This window comes from Numenius arquata, chromosome 13 (assembly GCF_964106895.1).
Source record: "Numenius arquata chromosome 13, bNumArq3.hap1.1, whole genome shotgun sequence".
NCBI classification, from domain to species: Eukaryota; Metazoa; Chordata; class Aves; order Charadriiformes; family Scolopacidae; genus Numenius; species Numenius arquata.
This window is the reverse complement of record NC_133588.1, coordinates 5839549-5867506: the sequence shown is the minus strand read 5'-3', so window position 1 is coordinate 5867506 and position 27958 is coordinate 5839549. Positions and strand designations below refer to the sequence as shown.

General features: G+C 43.8%; 1 protein-coding gene across 1 annotated transcript in view; it reads right to left on the bottom strand.

The window, feature by feature from the left end:
• Positions 1-354: 354 nt before the first annotated feature.
• The window catches only part of ZNF423 (zinc finger protein 423), a 235364-nt gene continuing 207760 nt past the window's right edge, over positions 355-27958 (bottom strand). Inside the window, exons 7-9 of the mRNA XM_074157910.1 lie at positions 23747-23878; positions 22087-22202; positions 355-999 (exon numbers count right to left, since the gene is read on the bottom strand). Coding sequence (XP_074014011.1) covers positions 970-999; positions 22087-22202; positions 23747-23878 — 278 coding nt within the window. The 3' untranslated portion in view covers positions 355-969. The remainder of the gene's footprint in view (positions 1000-22086; positions 22203-23746; positions 23879-27958) is intronic.

Genomic DNA, 27958 nt, shown 5'->3' with positions numbered 1-27958 from the left:
TTGAAAGAAAGAAGCACAGAGATGGGGTCAAGGCAGCTACAGACCAAATCCCCTCCATTCTTGTTAACTTGGGTAAAAGTATTTAAGGGTTAAGAGCTAAGAGCAGTTAAGCAAGCAACTCCTCAGATTAATAGAAGACATTCTTACCTCACCTCAACCTACCGTGGGAGCCTGGGAGCTGCATCCAGGAGCGAGCACGACGCCAGACGCAGGAAGGTGGCTTTCACTTTCTCCCGATCTTCCTTCCTCCTGGGGTGAGAACGCTCCCCGCCGCCGAGCGAGCCATCCCTTTGTGATTTACACACATCAGCCAGCAGTGGTGATGCAGCGTGTACCGACAGACAGACAACCGCTGACGCGAAGCTCATGTATTCCCTTTATTGAACTGTACTAGTTATTGCAATCAGATTAAGTCACATTTATAAAGCAGACCATCCAGTTGCACTGAAACCGATTATATTCATTACATAGTTTTAATCACTGTCCGGTGAACTGGCAAATCCAATCAAAGCATTAGTCTTTAATTAAAAAATTAAAAAGAAATATTCAGACAATAGCCAAGCAATCACATCACAATGCACAGTTATCTAAAATTGCAATTAAAAAGCAGTTAACAAAAAGGAAAAAAATCACACCTAATCTTTAACTATCAATATAATACAAGAAGCAACAAAGGGCAACAGCATCAAAGCAGATTTATCTAACACTATAAATTCAGTCAGAAGCAGAAGCTCTAAAGTACACTAGCTGAAGCAGGACAATAAAAAATACTGAGCATGGAATACTTTTAATCTCTTCCATTAATATTCATTTCCAGCTGCTTATAATAGCAGCGCCTCATGGCCAAATCATTAGAGTTTTACATCTGGGTTGCAAATGACACTTTGATTGGATGTAATGTTCAAATGGTCCTCCCCACTGTGCCACCGTCAAGTCTTCTGCAGAGAGGTGTCCTGTAGTGCCAGTGGCTCACTGTGCGTGCTGGCTCAATGTGTGGTTCTGGAAAGACGAAAAAAGGAGACATGCATGAGGGGCAGAATAATAGAAAGCATGCCCATACCCTCCTACTCAGTACCATTTATGCAGAGCTCCACATAAAAGCTTCTCAATTATTACAAAACAAAATGCAATAAAGAAAAAGTACTCATAAGTAACAGCTGCCAATATGACACATTTGCTTTGTTCTGACAGATCTGTTAATGCTGGCATGAACTTAGAAAAAAAATGCTGCAAGCCAAGTACAGCCATGAGGGTTTGGGTTTTTTTTGTTTCTTTTTTTTTTTTTTTTTTTTTCCTTTTAATACATGTAAGAAAGCGGTAACACTCCATGGGCAAAAACTGCCTTTAGGGATTCCCTTAACTGTAACAATTAAAAAAAATATATCTGAATCGCGGGGGGAACCCTTGCCATATTTTACTCTTTTATTCTCACTAGCACCGGGTGCAAGTACTGGCAGCAAGAGACACCAGATTGTGACACACACTTCTCGGTCCAAGAAATACTCTGGCAATAACAGCTGAACTGCCAGTCCAGGCACCAGGGTAATATACCCAGCAGAAAAAAAAAAGGCTGGACACGCAACCCAGAAGTTAAATTTCTTTAAAGAATAGACTTTGCTCTACATATTTCTTCCACCAGTTTAGAGTCTTTTTAGTTCCCTTTTTTCCTTTGGGTAGATTTGTAATAGCCTCATGTCATCACAGTATCTCGCATCAGAGGATGCTGACCTGCCTTGCCATTTTGCGCAGGAGCCAATAAATCGCGAAGCCAACCTTGGAAGCGTATTTTTAGAGCAGTACCAGTTCACCTACATTTTGTGTGCTGACTGAAACCCAGTCCTACATATAAGCTCAGCTTTATTTGTGTGATCATTCAACTATTTGAGCAACCAGAGATGTGCTTCGTGGTGAGCTTTTCTTGCACTGAGTCCCCAGCATCCCCAAGTATAAAAATTCATTTGCGTTATTTCAAGCCTAGGCAATTTTACTAGTCTCCATCTGCCTAATAAGAGAGCGGGGCAAGTCCACCAGCTTGAAGAATAAGTTTTTAAACACAAAATGAATTTTGAATCCAATTATTTATTTACAATCGCAAAGCTTTACAATAAAGTAAGGTATTTTAACTTTTCATAAATCATCTGGTCCTTTTACGCTACCCACGGTTACATCTTGATCAGGAAAAAGCATGATCCTCTGCTTTATCCGGAGATGACAACTCCCTGATGAAAACCGTCTGTGGAAGGAGCTAACGGGCAGCCTGGGATGTGCGGGGCCAGGCGGCAGTGACCCCATTTGCTGGCAGGAGCATTTCTGGACTCTGCACTCTCAAAAAGTGACCACCAGGTGTCAGAAGTGCTGCTGAGTTCCTAAATCACGGCAAAAGTTCCCTGCGATACTGCGGCGGGCAGGCAGCGAGGAAACTCCGCACAATGAGGGTCGGGATTTACTGTGCCAGGAGGTTGGTGACAGAGGCGGCAGCAGCATCGTGGCTGGAAGGCACCCTTGTGAAATTAAATGTAATCAACTGACAAAATCACAAAATAACTGGTCCTTGTTCAGCGTAACACTAGCCCTCTGAGCACACCCCAGTCTGTGATGGTAAATATTTCCGAATCAAAAGCCACAAGTACTGTGCCAAGACCTGGGAAGCTTATCAGGGGATAAAGCATCATACTCAAATAACGTCAAGTGAATTGACAGTCAAAACTCCTTTGCTTTCAGACAATTCGGACATCACCAAACATAAAATCCAATGTTTTTTTTACTTTGCTATACGTGGAATTTTTCCTGGCCGTAGTAAGGAATGCCCTTTGCAGTGCTGGATGTTATTCTCAAGTCAAATGATGACTTTATGGAAGAGGATGGACGGAGCCCTCCAAACACAGTGGCAGCACTGACAAGAAGCTTGTGCACTAAGCCTACCTAGGAAAGCTTGGAAATGTGAAAGAGTACACAGGCCACTCTGTGCTCAGACACACTCCTCGGCATTTTAACAATGGCCATTTCTTGTGCACTTCATTACAGTTCTATTTTTAGGTCATCCTGAATATCAATAAAAAAAGCAAAAGGTTTACCATCTTCAAATCGAAAGAAGGGCTATTTGTGGTAGACAAATCCATACTTATTTAGGCGGTGTCATTTAAAAGATAATGCACAATCAGCACTAGATGCATGACGCACGGTCTACAGTCAGGGAACATGATTTCAAACTTGTGTGGCTGCTGCATTGATTACACCAGGCAGGTCAATAAAGGAATGGTATGTGGCTCTAAATCTGATAATGAAGCTTTCAGTGTGAGCCCTCCCTCCTCAAACATAGATTAATAATATGTTCTGAACACTCCTAATACAAGGAATATACACTCCTAATACAAGGAATATACTGGGTTTGTGAGCGGAGTTTACAGAAAGAAACAAACAGATTCTACACAAATGCTGCAGCCGTTCAGAGCTGGGTCAGGTCGGAGCTGAGAAACTCACCGTACCGTGGGGTTATCAGTTAAAGAAAAAAAACCAAAACCCCAAACATTTTTCCTATGCAAATCATCATTTCGTCTTAGTATCTTGGGAATGTACCATTTATTCCCCTTGCATGCATTACTAGCAATCAAGATGCTGACTAGTCCCCAGACCCAGCAGTTAATAAATTGAGCCACATTTGATACAGGACCTCACTGATACATCTCTAACACCTACGGACACAAGAGCCCGTGTGCTCCAGATCCTGCCCCTGCCCTTCAGAGAGCAGATCCTGCAGAAGCCACGGGCACAAACGTGCAAGTCCTGTGCCCCCAAGTGCTGGTGAACACCGGACCACCAGGTTCCTGCATGTGCAAATACTCCATGACCACCACTGGTGTGCATTCAGAAGACCCATGAAAGCCTGTCCGTATCCCCTGCAACCAGTACAGGTTTCTCACCTATTAAAATGTATTTCAGACCACACAAACAGGATTTCCAAAAGAAGCCTGGCAACCTGTCTCCTATTACTAGCAACTGTCATGTCTTGTCTTCTTGCTTCTACTCCCTCTGCCCCGTGTGTGCAGATGATTGGAACTGGGCTTTGCAGATGTCAGAAAGCGTCCGAGATGTTCAGTGCTTATGTCTCTTCTCTCACACCTGTGTTTTGCATATTTGACCCGTGCTTTATCAAATAACTTTACTAGGCACCTCCGTGTGTGCCTACAGACGAAGAAAATTCCTCTGGCTGACCAGACTTCCAGAGTGATTGAAAAATAAGTAAATCCTGGCACTGAGAACGCCCTGTGCTTCAGCAGGAACAGCCTTCACCCCGATGCTACATTGGGCTGTTCCAGGCGGCAGAATGAAGCCATGAAGGCCAAAAGGGAGCGAGCGTTCGGAAACGTGTGAGTAGCCTAAGGAAACTTCACCCACCTTTCCAGCAGGAGGGTGGGCTGGCAGGAAACAGCTCAGGCATGATTTTTCAACTCCAGAAGTCATAGTTTAAAAAAAAAAAAAAAAAATCTTAATGGTGATTTCCAAAGGAAAATAGAGCAGCCAGAGAAACGAAGGCTCTCCAGGCGTGCTTGTGTGTGTGTTTGCACAAGCCTACCTGCTCACAAGGCCAGCCGTACACGCATGTGGGGCCAGCAGGAGGCAGGACATAATTTGGAAGCTGAACAGTAAAAATGGTTCTTCACAGCTCCTGTTAGGCCCCCTGGTTTACACATGGCTCACAGCTGATACCCCACTGAATACATCATTCTGAGACATTATTGCAGCTGGAAAACTCTACAGCAGCACTAAGTCACCTGTCAAGATCAAGTAAGTCACAGCTTATTTATAGGACAAGGTTGGAAAATTTCTTCTTCTCTTTTCTTAATAATCATGCAAAATGGATAGCAAATCCGTTAGCCACGTCAGGGGGGAAAATGCAACTACCCCAAGCCTTGGGGCTGTCACAGTGTTTAAGTGGAATTTTCTACTGGCTGCACAATCCCCAAATGAACCATTTGTGGAAGTGTCTGTGACCAAAGAACTGGGCGACGGGTTTTGCAGGAAATAAAAGATTTCAAAGAACGGTTGATTATTGTCCATGTAGATACTGATTGCTCTCCAGATCTTCTCTGGGGACACCCCCTGCCTGTCCTCTGGATGCAGATCAAGCCATTTGTGCAGGACATCTACAATGAATATTTCTCTGTTTTTTCTACACGCATTATTATGAAAACACTGGCATGACAATCTCCATTTTCAGAGCACTGTGTCAAGAAGGAAAGCATCAGGCTTGAAAGATGATCACTTACAGCAGTTCAAAGAACTCTTACAAGCTATATAAAGATCGAGAGAAAAAACACACACAGAAAGGCAGCACATGATGGAGCAAAGCTCCAAGCCAGGCAGTCAAGCTGGGAGTCTCCCACACTGCAGCAACATTCACTGCCAACAAGTCACAGGTGTACTACACAGGAGCAGGTGAAAAAAATAAAATGCAACTGCGAGGGGTGTGATAATGGTTTGGGGCCATAATACATCCAGTCTATAGTGCCACTGTGCATCTGTTATGTATTTAGGTATTTTGTACCAGCCGCTTAGAGGTACGCTGTCTATGTGCGTGAGCATATACACCTAAAAAACCATATGTTATACAGAGGCTAAGAAATGGCACAAGACTGGTGATGCCCACCACCGTCAAGTGAAATTCCTAAGCCTTCTGCAGTGTTACAGAGAGACTGGGACTCTAATGAAAGGCTATAAAGCCTCTCTCTCCCCTTCCAAATCCCATTAAAGTGAACAGAAACTATTCCTCAACTCATTTCATTAGGAATTATGGAGATAATAGATTGATGCAACAAACGGCCAAGGCGAAACCTCACTGGTGCTTAGCCATCGAGTGGCCCCTGTGTGTGAGCAGGTCGGGTGTTTCTCTCTCTGCCTCTTCCCACCGCCCTGTCCAGGTTTCCACCACCCTTCAGGTACCGTCCGGCTCCAAGCCCAGGGATCAGGGTCTTGGCTGGGAATCCCCTGGGGCTGTGCCGCCTCCTCCCCGTTCTCTCTCCTTTGTCCCTTACAGAGCAGGGCAAGAGAAGCGATCCTTCTGTTGACTGTCAACACGCACAGCTTGCCAGGCAAAAACTAACCCTCACATTTCAGGCGTTGATTTGAAGCTAAGGTTCAAGTCTCACATTTGAACATATATATAAAAAAAAGACGAAACAAAGCCTCCAAATTGCTGCAAACAGAAGTTCGAGTGTCTAAATATTTACGAAATACCATCTGCAGCATTCTTTTTTCAAACAGTGTTTTGCATCTTCTGAATTCCAACTGGCCCAAAAGTCTTTCAACCATTATTCCTCGTTCTATATACATAAGCACACACACTTGTGTGCACAGGCACCATTTCCCTCTAACAGCAATCCATAAAGATGAAAATCTTTATGCCTTGACTTTATAAAGGGATTACTTTAGGCAGAGGACACAAGACAACCCTTGCTTTAGCCATTGGAGATTATGCTCTCTACAGAAAGCTGTGAGCCTTAAATTGCTGCTGCTCTAATCCTAAACTGGAGAGGCATTCAAGGGATGCCATGACCCAGAAGAGCAAGAGGAAAAAACCTAAATTAAAAAAAAAAAAAAGGGCAAAAAAAAAAGCAGCACACTGAAGGGGGGGCGGGGAAGGAGAGAGAGAAAGGGAGAAAAGGAAAGCAAGCTTGCTTTACAGGATCAACCTATTTATTTTTATTTTTAATTTCTGTTTGTTTCTTTCCCTTTGCTATCAGACTCTAAAGAAAAATCACCTTTGCACCCCCTTGCAGTTTGTATGTGCTTATTTTTAGAACTGTTTGACAATTATCCAAGGGTCTAAGACTAACAGATGGCCTGTCTTAAAGCCTCATATGTTCACTAGTTTGCACTTCTGACAAACAGTAAATGTACTCAAGAGTGTGCCATAAACAGGGCTGAATGAATACTCAGAACACAATTTAGTTAATACACTTCATTAAAACTGATAGTGGTAACCAATGTTTCCCGTAAAACCAGGTGTTAATTCCCCTTCCAGTTGTTTCAGGTAACTCTTACCCAGTGACATTTATACGTTTAGATCCTAGTTTTTCAGGAAATACAGTATTACTTCTTTCCCTTCCCCTGGTATTTCACCCGCTACACAAAATGCTTGTAACAAGTGAACTCCAAGTTATCATGGTACTCAATAAAATAAAAAAAAAAAATTGTCAGGCAAGACAGGTTCACATGTCCCTTCTTTATTTGAAGAATCCCTTGAAATGGAGGTAGAGGCAAACGAAAGGTGGCACATCCTTTGTGAAAGGAAACGGCTGCCTGTGTTACTGCTTCCTTCATCTCTGAGCATCTGATAACTTGCCATGCGTCAGTCAGCCCCCGTGTCAGCGCACTCCGAGATGGCACTTCAACAAATGCAGTTAGGAAGCCGTCCTTTACAAGTTATTGAACCAAGAAAAAAAAAAAAAAAAAATATCACTTGGAGCGCCTAAGAAAATACGCCTGGAGGTTTGGTGTCAGCTGAAAAGCCAGGTTGCCCGTTTCCAATGAAAATATCTACATCTGAGCTACTCTGGCACTCGCACACACTTGATTACTCCAGGGCCAAATGCACCTTGCGCTGGTACTGGGACACAGAAATAATCATCTGTGCCAGGACAGAGCTGGCCCTGGCACCCCTGGGATTTCCGTACCCACTGGGGAGTTTGAGCAGCCCCCCTCGGTGCCCGCTCACCTGGGGGACACCCCGAGCCACCCCCAGAAACCTGCCCGGCTCCTCTGACGACCAGGACCTGGCGCCTCGTCTGGAGTCGATGGGAAGATTCAGGACTCGTAAAATATTTACAGGGGGGAAAAAAGCTGCTCCACACGTGACTGACTAAATGCTGTCTGCTTTTTTTTTAATGAATCTTTTTCTGTGGCTGGCATGTTTCTGTACTGAAATGCAACTGCCCGGGCGTTGGTCTGTACAGCCCCAGGAGCAGCCCCCCCGATGCCTGCCTTTGTTCTGCACCTGGGGCTGTGAGCTCAGCGGCTGCATCGGCCCGACAACGTACTTGCTCGGTTTCATCTCTACGCTTAACACCCCTTCTGTTAATTTTAACATATTCTTGAATTTTGATAGGCATTTCTGTGTTATCCTGGGTTTAAAAATTACCTTTTTATACAAATACCTTTCTTAGAGCTGTTTTTCCCAGCGCCAGCCTTTTCTCACACCAGCTAAGTATTTTTTAGATGATTTATGAATTTAATTTCTCTTCTAATTCAGGTTGTTTAGTCCTAATCAGACTTTGACAACTCACCTAACATGCTTTCCCATTTCCACTTGAGACTAATAATTCTGTATCATCAGTCTTCTACACCTGCCATCTCTTTCTATTTTCTAAAACCTCAGAGCAAACCAAGGTGAGTCTATTACAAGTAAACTCCAAATGTGAGCCTAAGCCTGGCGTAGCCTCTCATATTCCATTAAACGCCTCACCGAAAAGTCTATATGCTTCTTCCAAAAACACTGGGTAAAACGCTGAAACACAAAAGCAAACTGAAGCCTTTGGGAAAATCTCCTTACCACGGCACTTTGGAAATAAAAACCACAGGAGAATACATTATTAAGAGATAACGGGAGTCTTCTCTTGGAGAAACTAGCCGTAAACACGCCGTGATTCACTGAGGCACCCAATGAAACCAGGGAGCTAATAATACCTGTCCTGAGGGACTGCACGCTCCTGAGAATTGCACTCAGAAATGCAAATTTATCAGCGTCCTTGTGACTTGTAGTCTACAGCATGCCATGCGCCAGATCAAAATAAGCCGAGGGAAGAACCTTACACTTCCTAAATGTAAAGGGACAAATTTAATTACTGTTGTCAGAAGTGCATAAAACCAGAATATTTTTAGAACTCCTCCTTTAGCCTGACCGTTTCTCCCTGACTGGATCCCAGAGCCGCCGCTGATCCCAAGAGCAGAAGGGTTTGCAGGATCCCAGCTGCTCTGCCGACAGCACTTGGTGCTTTATCCTCAGCTCGCTCAGCCTGTGTTTTCCTGGGGAGCTGGTCCACGGCCACCCCTGTGCCTCCATGGAGGTGGTCACCCCCAGGCGTGCAGCAGCACCCATGGCCTTTGCCTGACTTCGAAGTAACCCTCCAAAGCTGTCCTAATGAACGCAAACACCTCACTTCCAGTCTGGTTTCAAGTCTAAGCCACGCACTGATCAGAGGAAGCACCTACTGCCCACAGGTACACTCCTTTGTCGGCGCTACACCAAAGACTTCAACGCATGACCCAGTGCTGACCCGTTTTTATCTACTTAGGGGTCCTACCCAGAGAAGCAATATGCTTCAGAATCATTTGCAGGAGAAAAGCCATTTTCCAGGAATCCTTCTTAGCTATTCCTCTCAAAACCATGATTTTGTTGATTTATTTGAAGCCTATCTGAAGAATACCTTGTTAATCCTTCCTTGATCTAAGGTAAATCACACTGCAGAAGCTAGTTAATTGTTCATTTCTGTAAGGGCTGCCATCATCATTATGGGACCCTTTGTGACTCTTCTATAAACATGAAATAATTTCATGATTTGGCTTTTATTATAGGACCAGGACAACATCCTCTCATGCTCTTTTTCTCAAAAAATACTCAGAGCCAAAGGGAAACGCTTTACATAGTACCTTTAGCAGTCACCAGTCAAAATGCATAGACAAAAGCTTCATTGAGTGACCGTTTCCATGGGAATATAACCCAGGAAAAGCCAGTAAATTCAAAGCTGAACCTAAAACTGGCTCCTTAACTTGCCCTGCTGTTCTTCGGTATGGCAAGGGTCACTGAACACCATCTGATTTTTGGTAGCTTTTTTTTCCTGCACCAGTAAGGTATTCCTGGTGTTAAGGACCAGGTATGAAATAGTCTCAGCCTTAACTGTGAATTTTATTGCAAACGTTAACAGGGGCACATCTTGCACTCTTCACTTAGGCAACATCCTCCACTGGATGATGGGAGCTGCAGCTGGACCAAGTCCCTTGGACCAAATGAGCAAGTGCGGACAGACAGACAGACAGATAGCCTGACTTCACATGAGCCGTGCCTACCCGCGGTCCTTCTATCCGTAGCTCTTTTAAAAAAGCACCAACTAAAGTAAAATTCCCTCTAATGGAATACCGATCTGACCAATCGCATTGCCTTATGTTATGGACACATTTTTCTTGGAGGCAGATAAATATTCCTGTCACGTGGCGCCCACATACCGCTCAGACTGACAAAATGGCTGGTCAGTGACCTGTTGCCTTGGACGTAATGGCTGTTATTGCTGGTTTCTAATTTCAAAAGAGGCATAAAAATCCTCCAGTGCAAGCCTCTCTGCCATAAAATAGCAAGGCCACAGTTTATAGAAGCACTTTACATGCCTCCCCATTAGTGTACATGCCACCAGCAGAGCAGAAATCTGCAGACAGGATTGTGCTCAGCCCACTGCCCATTGCCTTGAGGAATTAACCCCAGAGGAGCTGGCAGTGTGGAAGAGCCAAGCAGGATTTTTTCCCATGAGTAAAAGAGGGGCCAAAATACCACCAACACGAGCCGTCTCCTCCAAGACACCGCAAGACAAAATAAGCGAGGCGACATCGCTGTGGTATGTCTGTGAAACAACTGTAACTGTTAAAAAACGGGATTTTCCAGCCATTGCTACTCCATTACAAGTGTCACTGGTTCTCAGGGAAATCTGCCTTCTAAACAGCAAGATGCTACATTTTAAACAATCGTGATTTCATGCAAAGACTAAGAGCGTGTGCCGGCCCCAAAGGAGGACGAATTTTTCAGAAGTAAATATGTTCTAAGCCTCCTCTCTGCTCCTTTTGGAGACGCAGCAATGTAACGCACCGATGAGAGGTACGCTGTACGCAGTCAAACCTCAATGCCCATGGCAATTTATTCAGGTTTAACTGTGCAACAGAAACAAATGAGGAGGCTCGGTGGCCAGGCAGGACTCTCCCCCGGGGCTGGCACGGCGCGGGCAGCGCTTTGGCTGTTTCTGCGTGGGGCAAAGCTGGAGCAATTTGGTTCTGCAGACGTGCTCTGCATAGAGGAGACCTGGGGGGTTAGGGGGGCTCGTACTGCCCGCCCGGGATGTGGCACAGAAGACGCAACAAGATGCTCTGTGGAGAATCAGCTCAAGCGGGGTTGAGTTGATCAGCTCGGGACTGCTGCTGCCCGGTCTGGGCTGGCTGATGCGGAGCTGGGGCGAGGGAGCCTCGCTGAACCCAGGCTGACCTTACACAAAGCTATCGGCCCTCCATACACTGATCCCATCAGCATTGACTGCCTTACCTCTATCATCTACATTTTCCCAACAAAGCCCCATCACCTCATTAAGGGTGCACGGTTTAGTACATTGCGAGTTATTCTACTAACATGAGATGTGAAGAAAGAAGAGAGCGTTAGCAATCCGTCCATTAGCGTTTCCCGCACGGGTCAGGCCCCTGCATCAAACGCTCCCGTCCCGTCCTGGGTTAACATCAGCAGAAACCACACAAAAGGCACAATCTGAAAACAAGCCCTATTCTAAATTATTTTACCTTCCTTTCTTTCCCCCCTGGTTAAAGGGAGATGTGACACTACTCTCAAAATACGATGTTAAAGCATGGTATTCATTACGCAAACATTATGATATGACTGAATATACTTCTCTGAAACCGACTTCAGAAAGAGTGACCAGCAAGGCTGCTCTGGGGTGGCCTTCAGGTCCCTGAAAATAAGCTGAGCTGAAAATGCCACCAACCTTCCTGACAAGAGCACGGAGGTGCAGGCAACGACAGCCCTATACGCAAGCTACAAGCCCCGCTGCAGAAAGGCGAGTTACTGAATGGCTTTCTAACTATTCCTCTGCCTTTTGTTCGTATCGGGCCCCATTCTTCCCTGACTGCTCATCACACCAGCTCCATGTGTCTGACCCGGCAGAGCAATGGGGACAGGTAAGGCTGTGAAGAGTTAGCAGGAGTCTCTCTTATGCTCTTTAAAATCACCCTGGGAAAAGTCACCCTGGGGATGGGGCCGCAGGGCAGGACCCCTCTCCTCAGCTCGCTCCAGAGCCAGGGTTGGAGCTGCTGCTCCCGCTGCCTTTCACTGGCCCAGGAGATAAACCCTCGGATTGCACCCCAAATCTCTTACTCAGCAAATCAGAGGCACACCCAAGGCCTTTCAAATTTCTTCACGAAACTATTTTTCAAATTCCTTCTAACAGTAAAAGTGAGGGGGCTCCGCCAGCACCGCAGCAGTAGGCAACAGCAGTACAGTATCACTCCAGGATTTCCTGTCTGGAATTTAGGCTTCACGTCTGAAATACAGCACACACACAACATTTGTACGACTGAGGAAACACAAGACGCTTGCCATACATTTATTATCTTCCTGGGGAAATGATATAGAGGACAAAAGAGACTATATTTACTCCCTCCCCAGCTGCTTTTACAATCTAATAATTTATTTCTCCTGGACATAAATTTCAGATTTAAACGAAATCCCCGAAACCTAAAGATGCCGCATGGTAGAGGCTAGGGCAGTATTTCTTTCTATTTTGGAGATGGAGTGCTTAATGCATTGCTCTGTTAACCAGGAGCCTTAAATTTCAGGGGGGGGAAAAGAGACAAGCAATTAAACTGTGGCAGACCCTAGATGCAAATACAGGCGACTGTGATTACTGCCTTCATACACAGAGTTAAAAATATCTGGTTATTGAAAATGATTTTCTCAGCCCATGGGGGTTTATCTAGGTTTAGGCTGAGATGTTTATTTTTTCTGCAGCAGCCATACTGGGGGATTCTTTTACAACATTTTCCTTACACAGCAGCTATATTATCATTCACATTTCTGAAAACTGAGGTGCTTTCTATGATGTAAGAAATCTCTGCAATTAGAAACTACCGTATCCTGTTTCAGAAAAATAAAACAAATAAAGTACATCTCCAAACCCTTCTAGTCAGCAGCTAAGAAAGCAGTGCTCTTAAGGCAAATGTAAAAATCCAGGGTATAAATTCATGTTAACTGTTACAAATATATCCATCTGTTCACAGACTAACTAGTGACTGAAACTGATGAATCCACTGAAATGTAATTTTCGAGCCCACTAGCGTCTGTTCTCTTGTAGTAATAAAGTAAATGCTTTTCAATAACTCTACTGCTTTTGAATGCCAATTTCCATTTAAGTAGGGTCGGGTTCTCTCTTAAAAAAAAAAAAAAAAAAAAAAATTAAAATAGCAAATGCCTTTTCTTTCCAAAGGTCAAACTAAGCTTTTAAAGAACAAGCAACATTTCAGCAAAGCAGAGAGGACAAAACTCCAATCAGATAAATGGGCTGTGTAATGATTGAGAACCACGGCTGCCTCAGGTTTTCTGAATGGGCTGTAGGATAGAATTTGGCACAAACAGGCTGATATTGAAGCTTATATCTCTTTTACTGCAGACAAGAAATTCACTAAAATATATAAATAATGAATGTGGCTGGGGATCTCTGCTGGTACGACTGCTGGTTCTGCAAGATGCAGGAGCAGAAACATACACTGCTCCATGTTTTTGTTATTAGTGAATCCTTGTTCTCCAACAATAAACACAGAATGTTTTATCTGAAATGGCTTCTGCAGCACACACAATATAAGTTTCAGCTCTCTAAAAGTGCCAGCAAATTGCAGAAAGATAAGTTACAAAGACGTACCTAATTTGCTGTGATGAATTGTGTGCATGCTTCAGTGATCAAAACTGCAGCTGAGACCTATTATATTTAATGATCTAGACATTTCTTGTGAAAACACTCAGGCATATACTGTTATGTCTGGACAAGCATCCCCGTTTTGCTCTAGCAGCAAGCAAATGAAGAGACCAAATTTTTAAAAGGATGCTGTACACCACCTTCAATGATCTCTTTAAAACAGAGGCTGAGCAAGCTCTACTATTTTCCTTAAATAATGCTTACGCTGTGCCCTTTCCAGTGCAGCATCCCTCTTCCTTTGAAAACTGAAGTCAGTTCCTTTGGATGCTAGCGACACTTACAGGAGGAAACGCAGCTAATCCGTGCTCAGACCCCAAACCACGTTCCACAGCAGCTACTACAGCAGAAGAAAATCAAAGGGGCTGTATCAGAGATCTCTTCCCACCAGCAAAGAAAAAATTTTGACAAGACTTTTTTGAGAGAAAACAAAACAAAATTTTTTTTTTGCCTATATATTACAAAAATCTTTTCTTTCTAGATTAAGGCCTGTGTCCTGCTTTGAAAGGCATGTGCTACCAAGCCCTGTAGGGCCAAGGGGTGGTGCCTGGATCTGCTGTCCCCAAGGACACTGTCCCCACACAGCCAGCTGTGCCGATAGCCCCGCTCACAGACCTACAGCTTACGGCCCCTCTGCTCTGTGGCTCTACGCAGAGCAGCAGGAAACGGAGCTTTGTACCACCTTCCTATGGGGAGAGGAATTTCACCTTGTGAACATATGAAGGACTTCTGAATAAAAGGTCTGGGGCTTCCAGGGCTTTACGTCTGGCTCCTTCAAAAATTTTCCTGCATGGATCTGGGTATATTGTTCAACCTCTGCCTTTCCAAATACGTAAAACAGGAAAAAACAACCTCAGAAAAAGTGCTGATAAGCTTAATTCATTCAAGATTATAAAAATGACAGAGATCTGCAGAGAGAAGCCACGCAGAATATTCTTGCTACCACACATTCAAGAGCTCATTTTCTCCTTCCTTGGTCAGTTTGAACCTCTTTCTAGCATTCATCGTTCAACAAAACAGAGCAACACAAACACGCACATTTGACTCCAGAAATAAGGATTTCAAAGTGCTATTTCATTCATCTGAGGAGCTGCTAAATACTATCACAGTGGTAATTTGTGATAGTGTGGTAAAGAATGAAGAAAAGGTATTTGTTAATTGTTGACATAACAAAATTAATTTTCCATCCCTAAACTTTTTCTCATCTCTCCTGTGAGCTCTGATGCAATGTTACTGACTGGCACTGCTGAAATGCCAACTTGCATTTCTCATCCTTAATTTCTCTCTAAATGTCATTAGTAATTGTTATTGCCAGACCAGAGAGTGCAATCTGGTCTTTCCGAAAGAAAATCCATTTCTCATTTCTTCTCCTGTGCCTCCTCCTTTTGGTCAAGGATGGATGTTTAACAAAGCTTGTGTGCTCTTTTTCCAAGAAGATGGGAATGCATTAATATATATGGAAGTAAAACATTCCTGCTTTATTTATTTGCAGATCGTATGCCTGGATCTTTACGAATACCAAACTGGATATTCAGAAAGGTCTTTAATACACATCTTTCAAGAACACTAACAAGTCTTAATTGAATAAGCCCAACAAGCAGGGGAAGGAAACACCCTTTAATTTGTGCATACAGATTCCTCTCTGGATGCTTCCATAAATTACTTTTTTTGGTGGACAACAACGTTGTAAAATATAAAAGCATATTGTATTATTTTTCTGATCTAGCTTTGGTCTGGATTAATTTATCACCCTCATTCAACCCATGCAGTAAAAATGGTTTCTACCACAAAGAGGGGAGGTGAGCTTAGACATCTGTGTGCAAAGGAAAATCTGCAGGTGTGAAAGGTTGGTTCCTTGCACATCATTATATATATTGCACCAGCAATTTGTATAGTTATCTGCAGCTCCTACAAAATTTGGTCTCCAGTACTTAGAGACAGGTAGCACCTCGGCACTTCCAGTCAATTTTAAGAGGGGCTCTGTGTGTCGTGACAGACCTTTAACTGGCCCCCCCATGATCAGCACATCTTACCTTTGCATGCATTACGTTTTGTAATGTATATAAAGTAATTAGTTCAAAGCTAGGCTGCATTTCCATATCCATTAACTAAAGGCATCTTATCTCAGAATAAATAGACGTTTGGACATTTCCAGCCAGGAATTGTGCTTTCAATAAACACAGTTGATGCATATACATTGTCTCTTGGCGGCTTACCCTCCTGCCCATCTGTTGGGATGGCATGGTGCCTACGCAAAAGTTGGTTGGACCCTTGCCCTAGGGCATAGATGACAGGCAACGGCGGGTTTAGCTGGGCAGCCTGAGCTCCGGATCCAAGTGCCATCTCTGCTGTAGGAAGCCCCTTCTGTGTGCCAGCCCTGCCACATTGGAACGACATGCCTCCTTACACTTGATCACACATGTTGACACTTGGGTGCGCTTAAGTGCATTAATGACTGAAACGATGCCTTTCACCTGGCTCCCTTCTTTTTTTTCCCCCCAGCTCTGCATCGCTGCTGGGTTTTCTGCACGTGTTAATGCGAAGTTGTGTACACTGTTAGCCAGGACCAGCCACAGAACGACATCGATGGTGTAAGAAATGAAGGAGGGGTTTTTTGTCATGGGACATGCTGCTCCAGTGCCAGACATTTCCAAGCTTCATCTCAGGTGAGTCTTTGCAGACTTGAGAGCTTTTCTGCATCTCATTGAAGAGACCTCTGGGATGATAAAGGTGCAGTAATATAGCGATCAGAATCACCTTTCCAAATGAAAAAACGCCACGCCTTGTCACCACGTCACACACAGGGCAATTCCAGATTTCTGCACCATCCTCTGTTTCAATAGAATTGGCCACACAAAGAGGCTGTGCCATCTGGATTATGTGGCTGTTCCAACAGCAGCCCCAGGAAACGCTGCCTCACTTTGTGCTCGGGAAGAAGGTGCTGACAAATCACACAGAGGTGCATGAGCACGAACAGCCCCTGCTCTTAGATACAGCGTTATCCTCTGTGGATGTCAGGCCCAGGAAACCTCCAGCATCACCCCAAATTTTTAAACAGCCATATATACCTCCTCCCCTGAATTTAAACATATGTATTGAAAACCGGAGACCTAGCAGGTAAAACTCTTCCCTGCTGTGACAACAGATCAGAGATAAAATTTGTGGGCTTGCAGTCCATAAAGAACGTTCAGGCAGACAGACTCGACATGATGGGTATGTGCCTACAGCACTTTTAATTTTTAATTATTGTTAGTTATAATTATCTGACTGTGTCTGAATGAAACCCAGCAATATGGCTGGAATAGATTTTGGTATTCTTGTAATTTATTAGCTTTGTAACTACTAATAATTAAAATTTAACAATACTCCAAGCACCATAGCAACATTTTTTAAAATCCGCTAGCCAAATTTGCTAGGATAACTGACTAGGTAATTTTCAGGATTTTAATGGAGGACTAACATTTAAAAAAAAAAAAAAGATATAAATTCTGTTTAAAAGAAAAAAATGGATTTTACTTGCAGAAAATTAATGCAACGTGATTTTGTGGGTGCTTGATATGAAACATACAAAGAGCCTGTGGTTTGTTTCCAGCAAGAAACTCCTGGTGTTCAACATCTAAGTCACACATAAGTTCTAAAATACAGCAAAAGTTATGTTAAATGAAAGTACTGCCTTGAGATAGAGCCACATTCCAGGTCCCATTTGTCCTGCCATCCACACACACCCCCAGGGAAAAATATTTTGTGCAACTTCATCAGAATACCATAGATTTGCTTTTCTCTCACTGACTCCACAGACATTGGAGCCCAGAAGCACTGAGATATTTCAGAGTGTTGCAAGCACATAGGGCTGTTTGGAAGAAAAATTTTACTCCTATTTCAGTAAGCTTTCTTGTGCCCCCAGGAAGTAGGTAAAGCCCATTTTTCAAGTAGGAGCTGGAGACATTAACCACTAAAAGATTTTGAATAGCTGGACACAGACCAAAAATTGCTTAAGTCTTTCTTTAGCACTCTGAGCATTGGTGGTAAACGGAGCCCTTGGATGTAGCCCTGTAGACTCACCTGGGTGCAGGTGGGTCACATAAAAACCAAGAGACTCTCGTTCTCCCCATGTGCTTCAGGGGACACCGTTGTACCCAGATGGCCCCAAGGACCACTGGCAGGAGCAGCTGGAGATGTTGCTCCTCATTGCCTCGCTCCCAGGGAAGCCACCATGGGTAGAGAGCAGCATCTTGACGTCCCCTGTTGGGCCACATCAGACTATGTGGCAGCTCGCTGCCGTGCCCTGCTGGCCTGGGCAGGATGCAGCCCTCTATAGGAGACACATCTAACATCAAGCTGACATTAAAAGCAGACTTTAAAAAAGAAAACCTGCTTAGGGCTTGATCTGCTGTAATCAGCGGAAAGAATCCCAAGGACTTTGATGTGGACCAAATCAAGCCCCTGGAGGATGTTCATGGTAAATCATTATTAATATAATGAGTGCAATTTCTGTGCAGCAGCTCATGCCTCTTTATGGATATATGAAAATTGCCAGCTTTTCACATAAAATGAAATGAGGAGGGAGACAGACCACAGTGTTAGCCAATGAGCCATAGTAGCCACTCTCCTTTCGATATGTGTATGTTTAAAGAAACTGGGCACTTAAAACGAGAGCAAATTCCTCCGGTGAAGCTCCCTCAATTTAGTGCTTTGACATATCTCCAAATCTGAACAGGAAAGAAAGCCCTTTATTCATAGCAGGCAATAAACCACCTGAACACCTGTGCTAGAAAAGACCTGGCAGGTACCCTGCTCCCTTGGTACCTGGATTATTTGCGCATTGTTTATTATATCCCTTGCCTTAGTTTGCATCAATTGTAATCATTTAGGAGGAAACGGTATGATTAACAGTACACAAGCAAACAGCAGGAATTAATCCTTTAAATACAAATACTTCCTTGGTTATGCGATGGTTCCTTGGAAAAAGCAGTGTGGCAAAAGAGTAGCTATGAAAATCCTCCTTAAGTTTCCTCTGAAAATCACTGCTCAGTCACTATTTGCTTAATGTAATTCTTGATGCAAGCAATCGAGGAGGTATATTTCCCAGATGTGAATAACACCACAAATATAACTCTCAGCACACATTAGGTGTCATAATTTCTGACCCATCTTCGGCGTTGGCAAGGTTCCCTGCTGGCTTTTAAATAGTAGAGACCAAGATTTCAGTTGTCCAAGACCTAGCTCATCTCCCACGTCGGGATGCCCCGTGTGCCGCGGAGGCTCCAGCTGCCTGTGAGAAGCGGGCAAGCCAGCAGTGGCCAGCAGCTCCCGACACGAGCCCTAGAGATGGGGCTCTGTTTGAAAGGGTTCCTTCTGCCCCACGCATGAGGAACCCCCCCCCCCCAGACCTCCACCTCTATGCTTGTTTCATTAAGCTTGTTTCAGTAGGGGGAATGAAATGCCATAGCCTTGGTGTACTATACGTTAGCTATACATTGACGTTTTTCCAGGAGATTTTCATCATATTCATAGCTGTCAATCTTACAAACTGAGGATGTGAAAAAAGTGGAGCTGCCAGTCTTTCCTCTTCTGCCCTAAGGGTATGTGGGGTTATCACACATCCTGTTTCCTTTGTGTTTTGTACTTAACCTTACCATGTTTTCTTTCCTTATTTCCAATGAGATAATGTAAGCAGTTAAATAACATTCTGTTTTCTTTTCTTCTGGCAATATCATCAAGGTAACCTCACTGACTCATCGCTCCAGATTCACACCAGAATTTCCACCGTTCATTTTATAATGAACTCTGTTCCTTGGAGCTTTCTTAAGCCTTGGTTTTATGGCTCCATCAGACGGTGTAAACTTCAAAGCATAAACCTATATTAATATACAACTACTAGTTCAGAAGTGAAACGAGGGGCTGATCAGTTCCAGAGCATTACGCTGCCGAAACAGTATTTGCACCAAGCCCTAGAAGTACACTTAAAGTGGCAACGTTTCTCATCACATGGCACACATGTGCCTTTCTGGGCTTACTTGGTGTTTCCCCTAACTGTTTAAAGAAATGTTCACAAATCAGCAGGGCTAATTCATGCCACTCCACGACATCTCTAAAAGTTACCTTTTCCCTGCGCTGCCTGTCATTTTCCCCCTTGTTTTTCTTGCTTTTCTGTAAGCACCCCACTCCGATTTTCTTCTTGAAATAGCTGAATGCTCAATTTTTTAAAAGTAGTATTTTCAGTGGTTTCACTTAAAAATACAAAGTAGTAAAACAAAGCGTAGGTTCAGATTTTGACACTGGTTATTTCACGCCAGTGGGAAAGCAAGATCAGAACTGAAAAGTCAAATTTATCAAGCGGAACCCCATGATGGATGGTGATTTGCTCACATAATAACAATTGCACAGTTAAGAGCCCAAAAGGTTTATGCAGATTTAACCCTAACTAGCAGCTGAGCAACTGGTTCACTAAAATAATACTAAATCTTCATTACTCAACAAAAATATAACCAACAGCTGAGGAATTTAGCGCAGGCAGCTTACACATCAAAAACCGATGAGGTAATCGTGCCAAAGCAGACTGATTCAAAAGTCTCGAGCATTTCTAACTGATTTACACACACGCTTTGTGTCCTCCTTGGCTCAGGTATTTGAATTAGTAAAATCCCTGGCATCAAGTAAACACACATTTCTGACTCACTGCTGAAATAAAGACTAAAACTGTGCAGCTAAGTATTGAATTTTCATTCAGCCAACACCATTCAAAACTACTCGTGTAATTATTATGAGCACAGAAATTTTAAATGCACACAAATCCTGCATAAAAACTGGAAAACTACAATCATAATTTATCTGATTAAAGCTGCTATTTGCAGCAATTTTGCAATGCACAACACTTCAGAATTGAAACACTATGTAATTAAAACTGTTAATTGCAAAAAACGGGCCGCTGTTAAGACTATAATTTAACAAGGTTCCCTTTATTTGACCGTCTGATTTTAAAGGTTAATGCAGTGACTTAGGAAGCCAGTGCACCCATTTTAATTGTGCTGGCATTTTGACCAAACACCACTTTAAAGGAAAAAATGGGAGGAAAAATCAAAGCCGGCTTTTCATGCCACTCTTGCCTTCATAAAACGTTCATAGTGAGAACACACAAGCCCAAAATCTGCTGACTTTATTAAAATATTAACAAGGTATAGTTAAAACTTTTGTACACTTATGCAAATCAGGTTGCTAGAACAAGGGAAAGAAGAGATTCCCCTGGGAGAAAAAAAAAAAAAATAAAATCAACAAAGTGAAAAGATCAACCATCCTTCCACAGCATGACAGCACGACACAAGAGGCAGCAGCTTGGGAATTCAGCAAGATAAATAAAAACCCTCCAAAGTTTAAGTAAATCATGGTTTATAAAGCTAACAGATTTAAACGAAGCATACGGCACCATTCTATAAAAAGAACACACTTGCCAGGGGACATTAGCAGTATCTTGGTGGCCGTGCTACCCAGGTAGGATATGCCTGAGGGGGACGGCCATGGTGGGCACCTCCCCGCAAGGTCTTTGGAAGGGCCACCTCCAGCGGGCCATTCCCGTGAGGTGTCAGGCACACACGCCATAGGGGTTTCGCCATCTACGTGGGTTTAGCACCAAAGGTTATCAGTCTGATTTATACCCCAGCCTCACCAGCATGGCTCCAAGGTGGCCCCTGGGGACAGGGCCCCGAGAGCGGCAGCAGCAGCATGCTGCTGAGCCCCTCCGAAAGGATTCCTAAACCCAGGAATGGATGCAGGCCAAGCACCGGCTTTATGGGGGCTAAAACTGCTGTGGCTGTGGCCACCAATGCCGCCAGGGAAACTGGCATGTAATGCCTGGTTTGCAGAACCTGCAGCTTATTAACATGCTAGTGCCTTGGTGGAGCTTCTAATTAAGCACCGTGTTGAGCTGCACCCATGCTTTGCTCTCATACCTCGGTAGGGAAAATTCCTTTACTCCTGACTTAACAGTGAGGAAGGGGAGGGGGCAGCACACCATTTGCTTAGTCTTTGTATGTTAATCAGTGCCTAAATTATTAATAGAGAAAAAGAAATTATTTACAAGGTGTTTGACGTAGACATGTCAGGATGTAGCAACGCTACTGTCAAGAGAAATACTCATAAAGAATCGTGATATCTGTCTTGTCTTATTTATTTATTCCAGCCATACTCAGAGACCCCTTTCTCCTGATAGCACCCAGAGAGGCAGGAGGAGACTGAGAGACCGTTTAAGGGCAGAAGAGACCACACCGAGGGTATGCACCTTTTCTAAATGCTGCACAAGGGTGATGGATGCACAGAGAAATCATCAGCTTTAGCTTTGCTTTTACTCCTGTTGTAAACATACCTGAAGCTCTGTTTGAAAGAAGAACTTCTGTGGGCACTGGGAACAGTCATAAATTTTATCTTCCTGCCCGTGGACTGCAAAGATGTGCTGCTGCAGTTTGTTTGCCTGTACAAAAACTGAAACGACATAGTACGATTAGTTAAGATTGCTTCATGTAAGACATCTTGTCTTGAACTACACTTTTACGACTGTAAAGACTCTGGAAAGTCCAAGGATAGCTGCCAGAGAAGTGCCGATACACTCGGTTCAGCAGAACTTCCTTACAAGTAGTCAATTTAGAGTCTCCAGGCTGACAGTCAGCTTACTTCTAACGGAGTCTAAATCCTGCATGGATTTTTGATATTTCACATAAAGCTAACACTGTCCACGGGTAACTGGAAGAACTCAATCATGAGACCAAAGAGAGGACGTCACCGCTCCTGCGGGGAGCCCTGGGCCCACGGCAGGTGCATGGGATGCATTTTTAATGCAGGACAACTGGGCCAGGAGGAGCCTTGATGGCTGGTCTGGAATATACGTGGCCCAGAACAGCATTTCTGGCAGACACGTGAATCTGAAAGGGCAGCCTTGTCACAATTTTTAGACCTTTTAAATGGGCTTTCCATTCAGTATAAAAAAAATTATTATGATTTAACATCACAAATATCATAGCATCTGCATTGTGATTTTGAATCGACAATTATTCTGACTTTATCAGGTGAAATTTGGAAGTGAAACATATTGAACCACAGGCTTTAGCTGGTTAAAAATTCCTCTCATTTCATTTTTGTCTTATTTTATATGAATGATCATCAGTATGTGAAAATAGCTGCTTCAGCGGAATTAAACACATGCACTCGAAGAGTTATTTTATAGCACATTTCAGGAAAGAAGCAGCTCACACATAAAGCAGGTTCTTAAATTGTGGGCCAAATGATAAGGAGTGTGGGTTTGCCTTACTCCCACCAAGGTTTAAGAACTGCAGGTGCTGCCGTGCCCCTTTACTGACAACAGGTCCAGTAACACATATTTGGACACGTAGATGTTAACTACTGTTTTGAGGAGCATCTAAAAGGCAGCCTTTAACATGTATCCTGCAGATCCTTTAACCAAGATCACCCAAGATCATTTGCACTGATGAGACAGCTTAAAACCAAGTACTGGGAAGGAATACCTAGCAGGTCCTCAGACTGGAGTAGAAATGTGCCACCGCAAGCAAACTGGCCTTAAAAATACCTCTGAGAGAGCAGCTGGAAAAACCATACAGTTGTAAAATTTGCTCTTCTCAGACCTTTACTCACGTGAGCCTCACCACCGTGAGTGGACTATGAGCCACCTGGCCTGTAAGGGGTCCTCGCTCACCTCAGTAAGGGCTTGCAAGAGCGGGTCCGTACCTTGCAAGTCCTGCGCTTGGGAACCAGCCACAAGCTGCAATTTAAAAGGCTTTGAGCTGTGGGGGCGACGCAGCGCCCGCCGCACATGGCAGCGCTGCTCGGTGTCAAACGCCAGAGTGCTGCTCTTCAGAGCGAGTCCCAGTTTCAGACAGATGATATTTTGAACATTTCCAAGCACAGTATTTCTTTCTCCCAAGGAAAGGAATACAGTATTTTACAAATCCCCCGAGTGTCATTTCTGGATCAAGCCATGCACGCTGAGGCTTGTCTCGGCCTCCCTGTCTTACCTGTGAAACAAACAGGGCATTTGAATGTGCCTCCCATCCCTTCAAAGCTGTGCTCAATCAGGTGACACAGGAGCTTTGCCGGAGAGTCAAACATCTGGTTACACAGCTTGCACTCATGATTGATGCCTTCCTCTGCAAGGTTCAAATGATACAACTTGTTAGTGACACAGCAGATTAGCGTCGGGGATGCAGCAGTCGGCAAGAAACGCCCGTGCCGCCGCGCACGACTTCCAAGGACCCGCAGACATTGCGGCGGCTCCGGCCTCATCAGAGAAGTGGGGCGTTCGGGGGTACGGCCCCCGGCGCTTCGAGGGGCACCAATTTTCAGCGGTGCCGCCATCAACCCACCGTGGGAACCCAAAGGCCTGCGCCCAGGCCGGTGGTGACACCGCACCGCCCCACCTCGCATCCTACCGCAAAGGGAGAGAGCACCCCTGCCCCGGGTATAGGTTATTAAATAGTCAAACAGCGTTTAAAATGAATTTAACAGTGTGGATTCAACCAACAAGACTGACAGCGGGCTGAAATGCCGCCTTCACCTCAGACTACACTGCAAACATACAGGAAAGAAAAACTATCAGAGAATAGCAGGAGCTCAGAGCAGAGTGTCAGTCTTAATTTTATATCTCTTGGCTTCTTCCAAGCTGAAGAGACCACTGAAGGTATTTAAATGTCCTTTAAAAGTGTAATTTCCGTGTCATATATCTTAAGCGTTGAATACAGAGGGCCCATTTTAATTGCTCCTATATTCTAGGTGAACTCATAGGGAAATAACAATAACTGTTCATATTTTTTCAAGCCGACCACTTTTGTAAGATGATACGTTTCTCCGTTTACTGAAGGTTGTGGTTCTGGGTGCAGCTGAGCCTTTTCTGGAGGTACTGAGGCCATATTAAAGCAATTTTCACACATAAAATTAAACAGTCCTTTGGTTTTCTTGAAGCAAAGGAGGGAGTTGCAGAAATTTAGACAACATAAAGTACAGTTTATATAAATCAGAAAACACCTAAAATTTAAAAAAATTGTAGGTGGTTTCTGTAAAGTCTTCCTGCAAATGTGTCTTTCCTTCACTGTGGCAGCACACGAACTTCTCATGAAAACTTATTTTAAAAACTACAGAAATTCTGTCTTTTGATGTACACTCAGCTTTATTTTTATATCTTCAAAAATCACCGACTTCAGTTTGTAGTTCCAAGATAGCTAAGCAATGACTACCTTAGACCACGTGCTAATCTCTCGCCAAATGGATCTGGATCTTGTGAATAATGCGAGCCTTCACAAGCATGGTCTTTACTTACAGTTGCTTTAAATTAGCTTTTTAGATCTTGAGAGGGGCTAAACAGAGTGCAATTATTGTTTTCCGTAAGGTCTTTGGTATTCCCAGGATCTCAAAGCCCTTTTACCAGGTGGGGAGTTGGGTGCCAGGGCAGGCAAGCGGTGGGGGCTCGGTGCGGGTGGTGGCTCTCACACGTTTGCAGCTGGAGGCAATTCCCAGAGCACATGGGCCTTGAAAGGCCCTCTGTGCAGTGTGAAAAATAAAAATAATTAAAAAAAAAAAATCTCCGTGCAGCGGCACGTGGTGGCGGTGAGCTGGCCGTGCCGCCTCCGGGCACGCATAGGGCAGTGGGTGCTGTGCCCACCAGCAGCGGTGGCACGCAGGGCGAGAGCAGGGCACCGGGGAGGCAGGCCGGGGAGAAGTAAGCAGGCAGGTTGGGAAGGAGGTAAAAATTGAAAGGGAAAGGGAGGAAGGAGTCAGGAACATAAAGATGAAAGGCCTGGTGGCTCCACGGCAGCAGCTCCACAAATTCCCTGGGCAGCCATAACCGGGGACTGGGATATTTCTAGGATGCAACGAGGTTTGCAATCCTCTGTTTGGGCAGCCACCACAGACGAGCACATCACCCTCTCTGAAGGACGGCTTTCAAAACCTGACCCTCTCCCCTTGCTGTAGCATAAGGTTGGCTTCTCGCGTCAGACCCTTGCCTGAAAAGTTTTGGCTTTGTGCGATCTTTGCCATCTGCTCCGGAGGGGAGGAAAGACAGGGAAGGGGTAGGTGCCTCGTGCTGAGCATCCTGCGCACGCCCAGCCACACGGCTGTGCACAGCAACCCCACGCTGCAATAAACCTGGGGAGGACAAAGCAGGTACTGGGGGGAATGGAACAAATTCCTTCTACGAGTAAATCAGAGAAATCATGTTTGACATTAATTTTCTACCCTCCACATACTGGGTATTTGTAAAACAGTGATTCATGTACAGCCTATGGTCCTGTGTGAGCGCGTGTGTTCATAAATACAGATAGACACATACTGCTGATTAGATGACTGCTCCTTTTGCAGCCTAAATACCTATAATTTCAGTAAAATTAAAAAAAAAAAAAAAACAAACACCAATGCTCAGCATTTCAAGTATATTCTTACCAGCTTGGTATGTTTAATTAGGTAACAGAGATTGTGCATTTTCTTGGCTGATCCCTGCAGTATTTTAAATAGTTAAACCCATAACAAACAAACTAAAACTCGAATGAAAAATAATAAAACATAATGGGTTCCTGCAGATCTGGAAATTTATCCCACTCGAGGCAAGACCTTTTGATTTGCAAATCCACTTCTGAATTATAAGGCCTTCTCCTCACCGGTGGGGGTTTTTATTCCACTCCCACAGGAGTCCATTATGTATTTCTTGTGTCTATAAAACCATCCAGGAAGAAAAAAGGGGGAAAAAAGTACCATGGTTAGCATGACAAACGTTTCTCTTTTCATGCATGTGTATTCAAAATATGAAAATGCCCAAAGATATAGATAGAATTGCTGCTATAATCACTCTCTCCTCTATGGCATTTTACAGCATATTATTTTACACAGAAACACGGCACATGTATAGGGATACTCAGTCACCTTTGGAGAGTAATTCCTTGAATTATATAAGATCATATAGGTACATGCAAGGCGGCTTTTTGACAATGCGGCGTGACAGCCAATGCTCCAGCCAAACGTGTGGCGCTGGGCGTCAGCAACTGAAAACATATCATCATTTCCCTCATTTTTATTCCCCCTCTTTTTTTTTTTATTTTTTTTTTTAAACATGACAAGCGTCTATGAGAGACCTATATAACTCAAGTGAATTATGCAGCCCCTCTCATTTGTAAAATAAAATGCAGATTTTTAGAGCTTGCTGTGCTAGATCTTCTCCCATTTCTCCATAAGTGTATCTGTGCGGGGATCAATTGATTACAGGACTAAACGAGCAACGCACAGCAAACGAGAATCTTGGGTTTCTGGCCTTTTTTTTTTTTTTTTTCCCCTTCCTAAGCTCAAAATAATAAGCATTAATTTTACACTTCATTTCTCAAAAAAATAATAGGATGTGCTCTTGTTTAAAACAAGCAGGCCTGCTGGATTCTGTCAGGCTGAAACTATGTCAGGCCAAAAGAGGAACAGAGCGCTTTGTGTAAAAGTATCATGGGGAGATGATAGTATCCTGTAATGTTTTCAGTACCTACTTTTGTCTCCAAAAGCATTTGATCCCTGGCAGACACATACTTATTTCCATACTGGTCTTGAGGGAAGCCGGTAGGAATGAGAGCTGATTATCTGAATCCTGAAGGTGAAACCTGGGTGGTGCCCACTGATGTCAAAGGCAGGCATTTGTATAAATTTGGAGGTACATAATTTACTGCCTGTTAGGGAGGATTAGCGGGTTGCGCAGACCCAGCTGAACGGCGGTGGCGAAGCACGAAGCTCATTGTTCCCAAGTTCGGGTGCCTTTGCAGGACAGTTGTAAATATGTTGATAGGGTGCTTGGGAAGAGCACTTACGCTGTCGTTCTGCCCATTTTAAAGTGGGAATATGCTTCTCCATTAAGCTATTTCTGCTGCAGCAATGTGCATTTAATACATATTACAATGAGTCTCCAAGCCTCTAAGAGAACCGACGCTAGCAGCCTCCTGGCGAGGATGCAGTATAATTAATAATGCTGTATTAAACCCATGTACTGTATCAGCTGCATTTCTAATTATAACTATATTAATGGCAACATAAAAGTATGCATTAACACTGTCGTGCACCGACACGTTATCACACCAACAGCAAACAGGAGATTTGAACAATAAAAATCAAGATGGCATTGTCTTTACTGTTAGTTAAAACTTCTCTCTTCAACTTGATTTAATAAAGCAAAATTTTCCCTTATGGAATAACTGCAATAGTCCTAA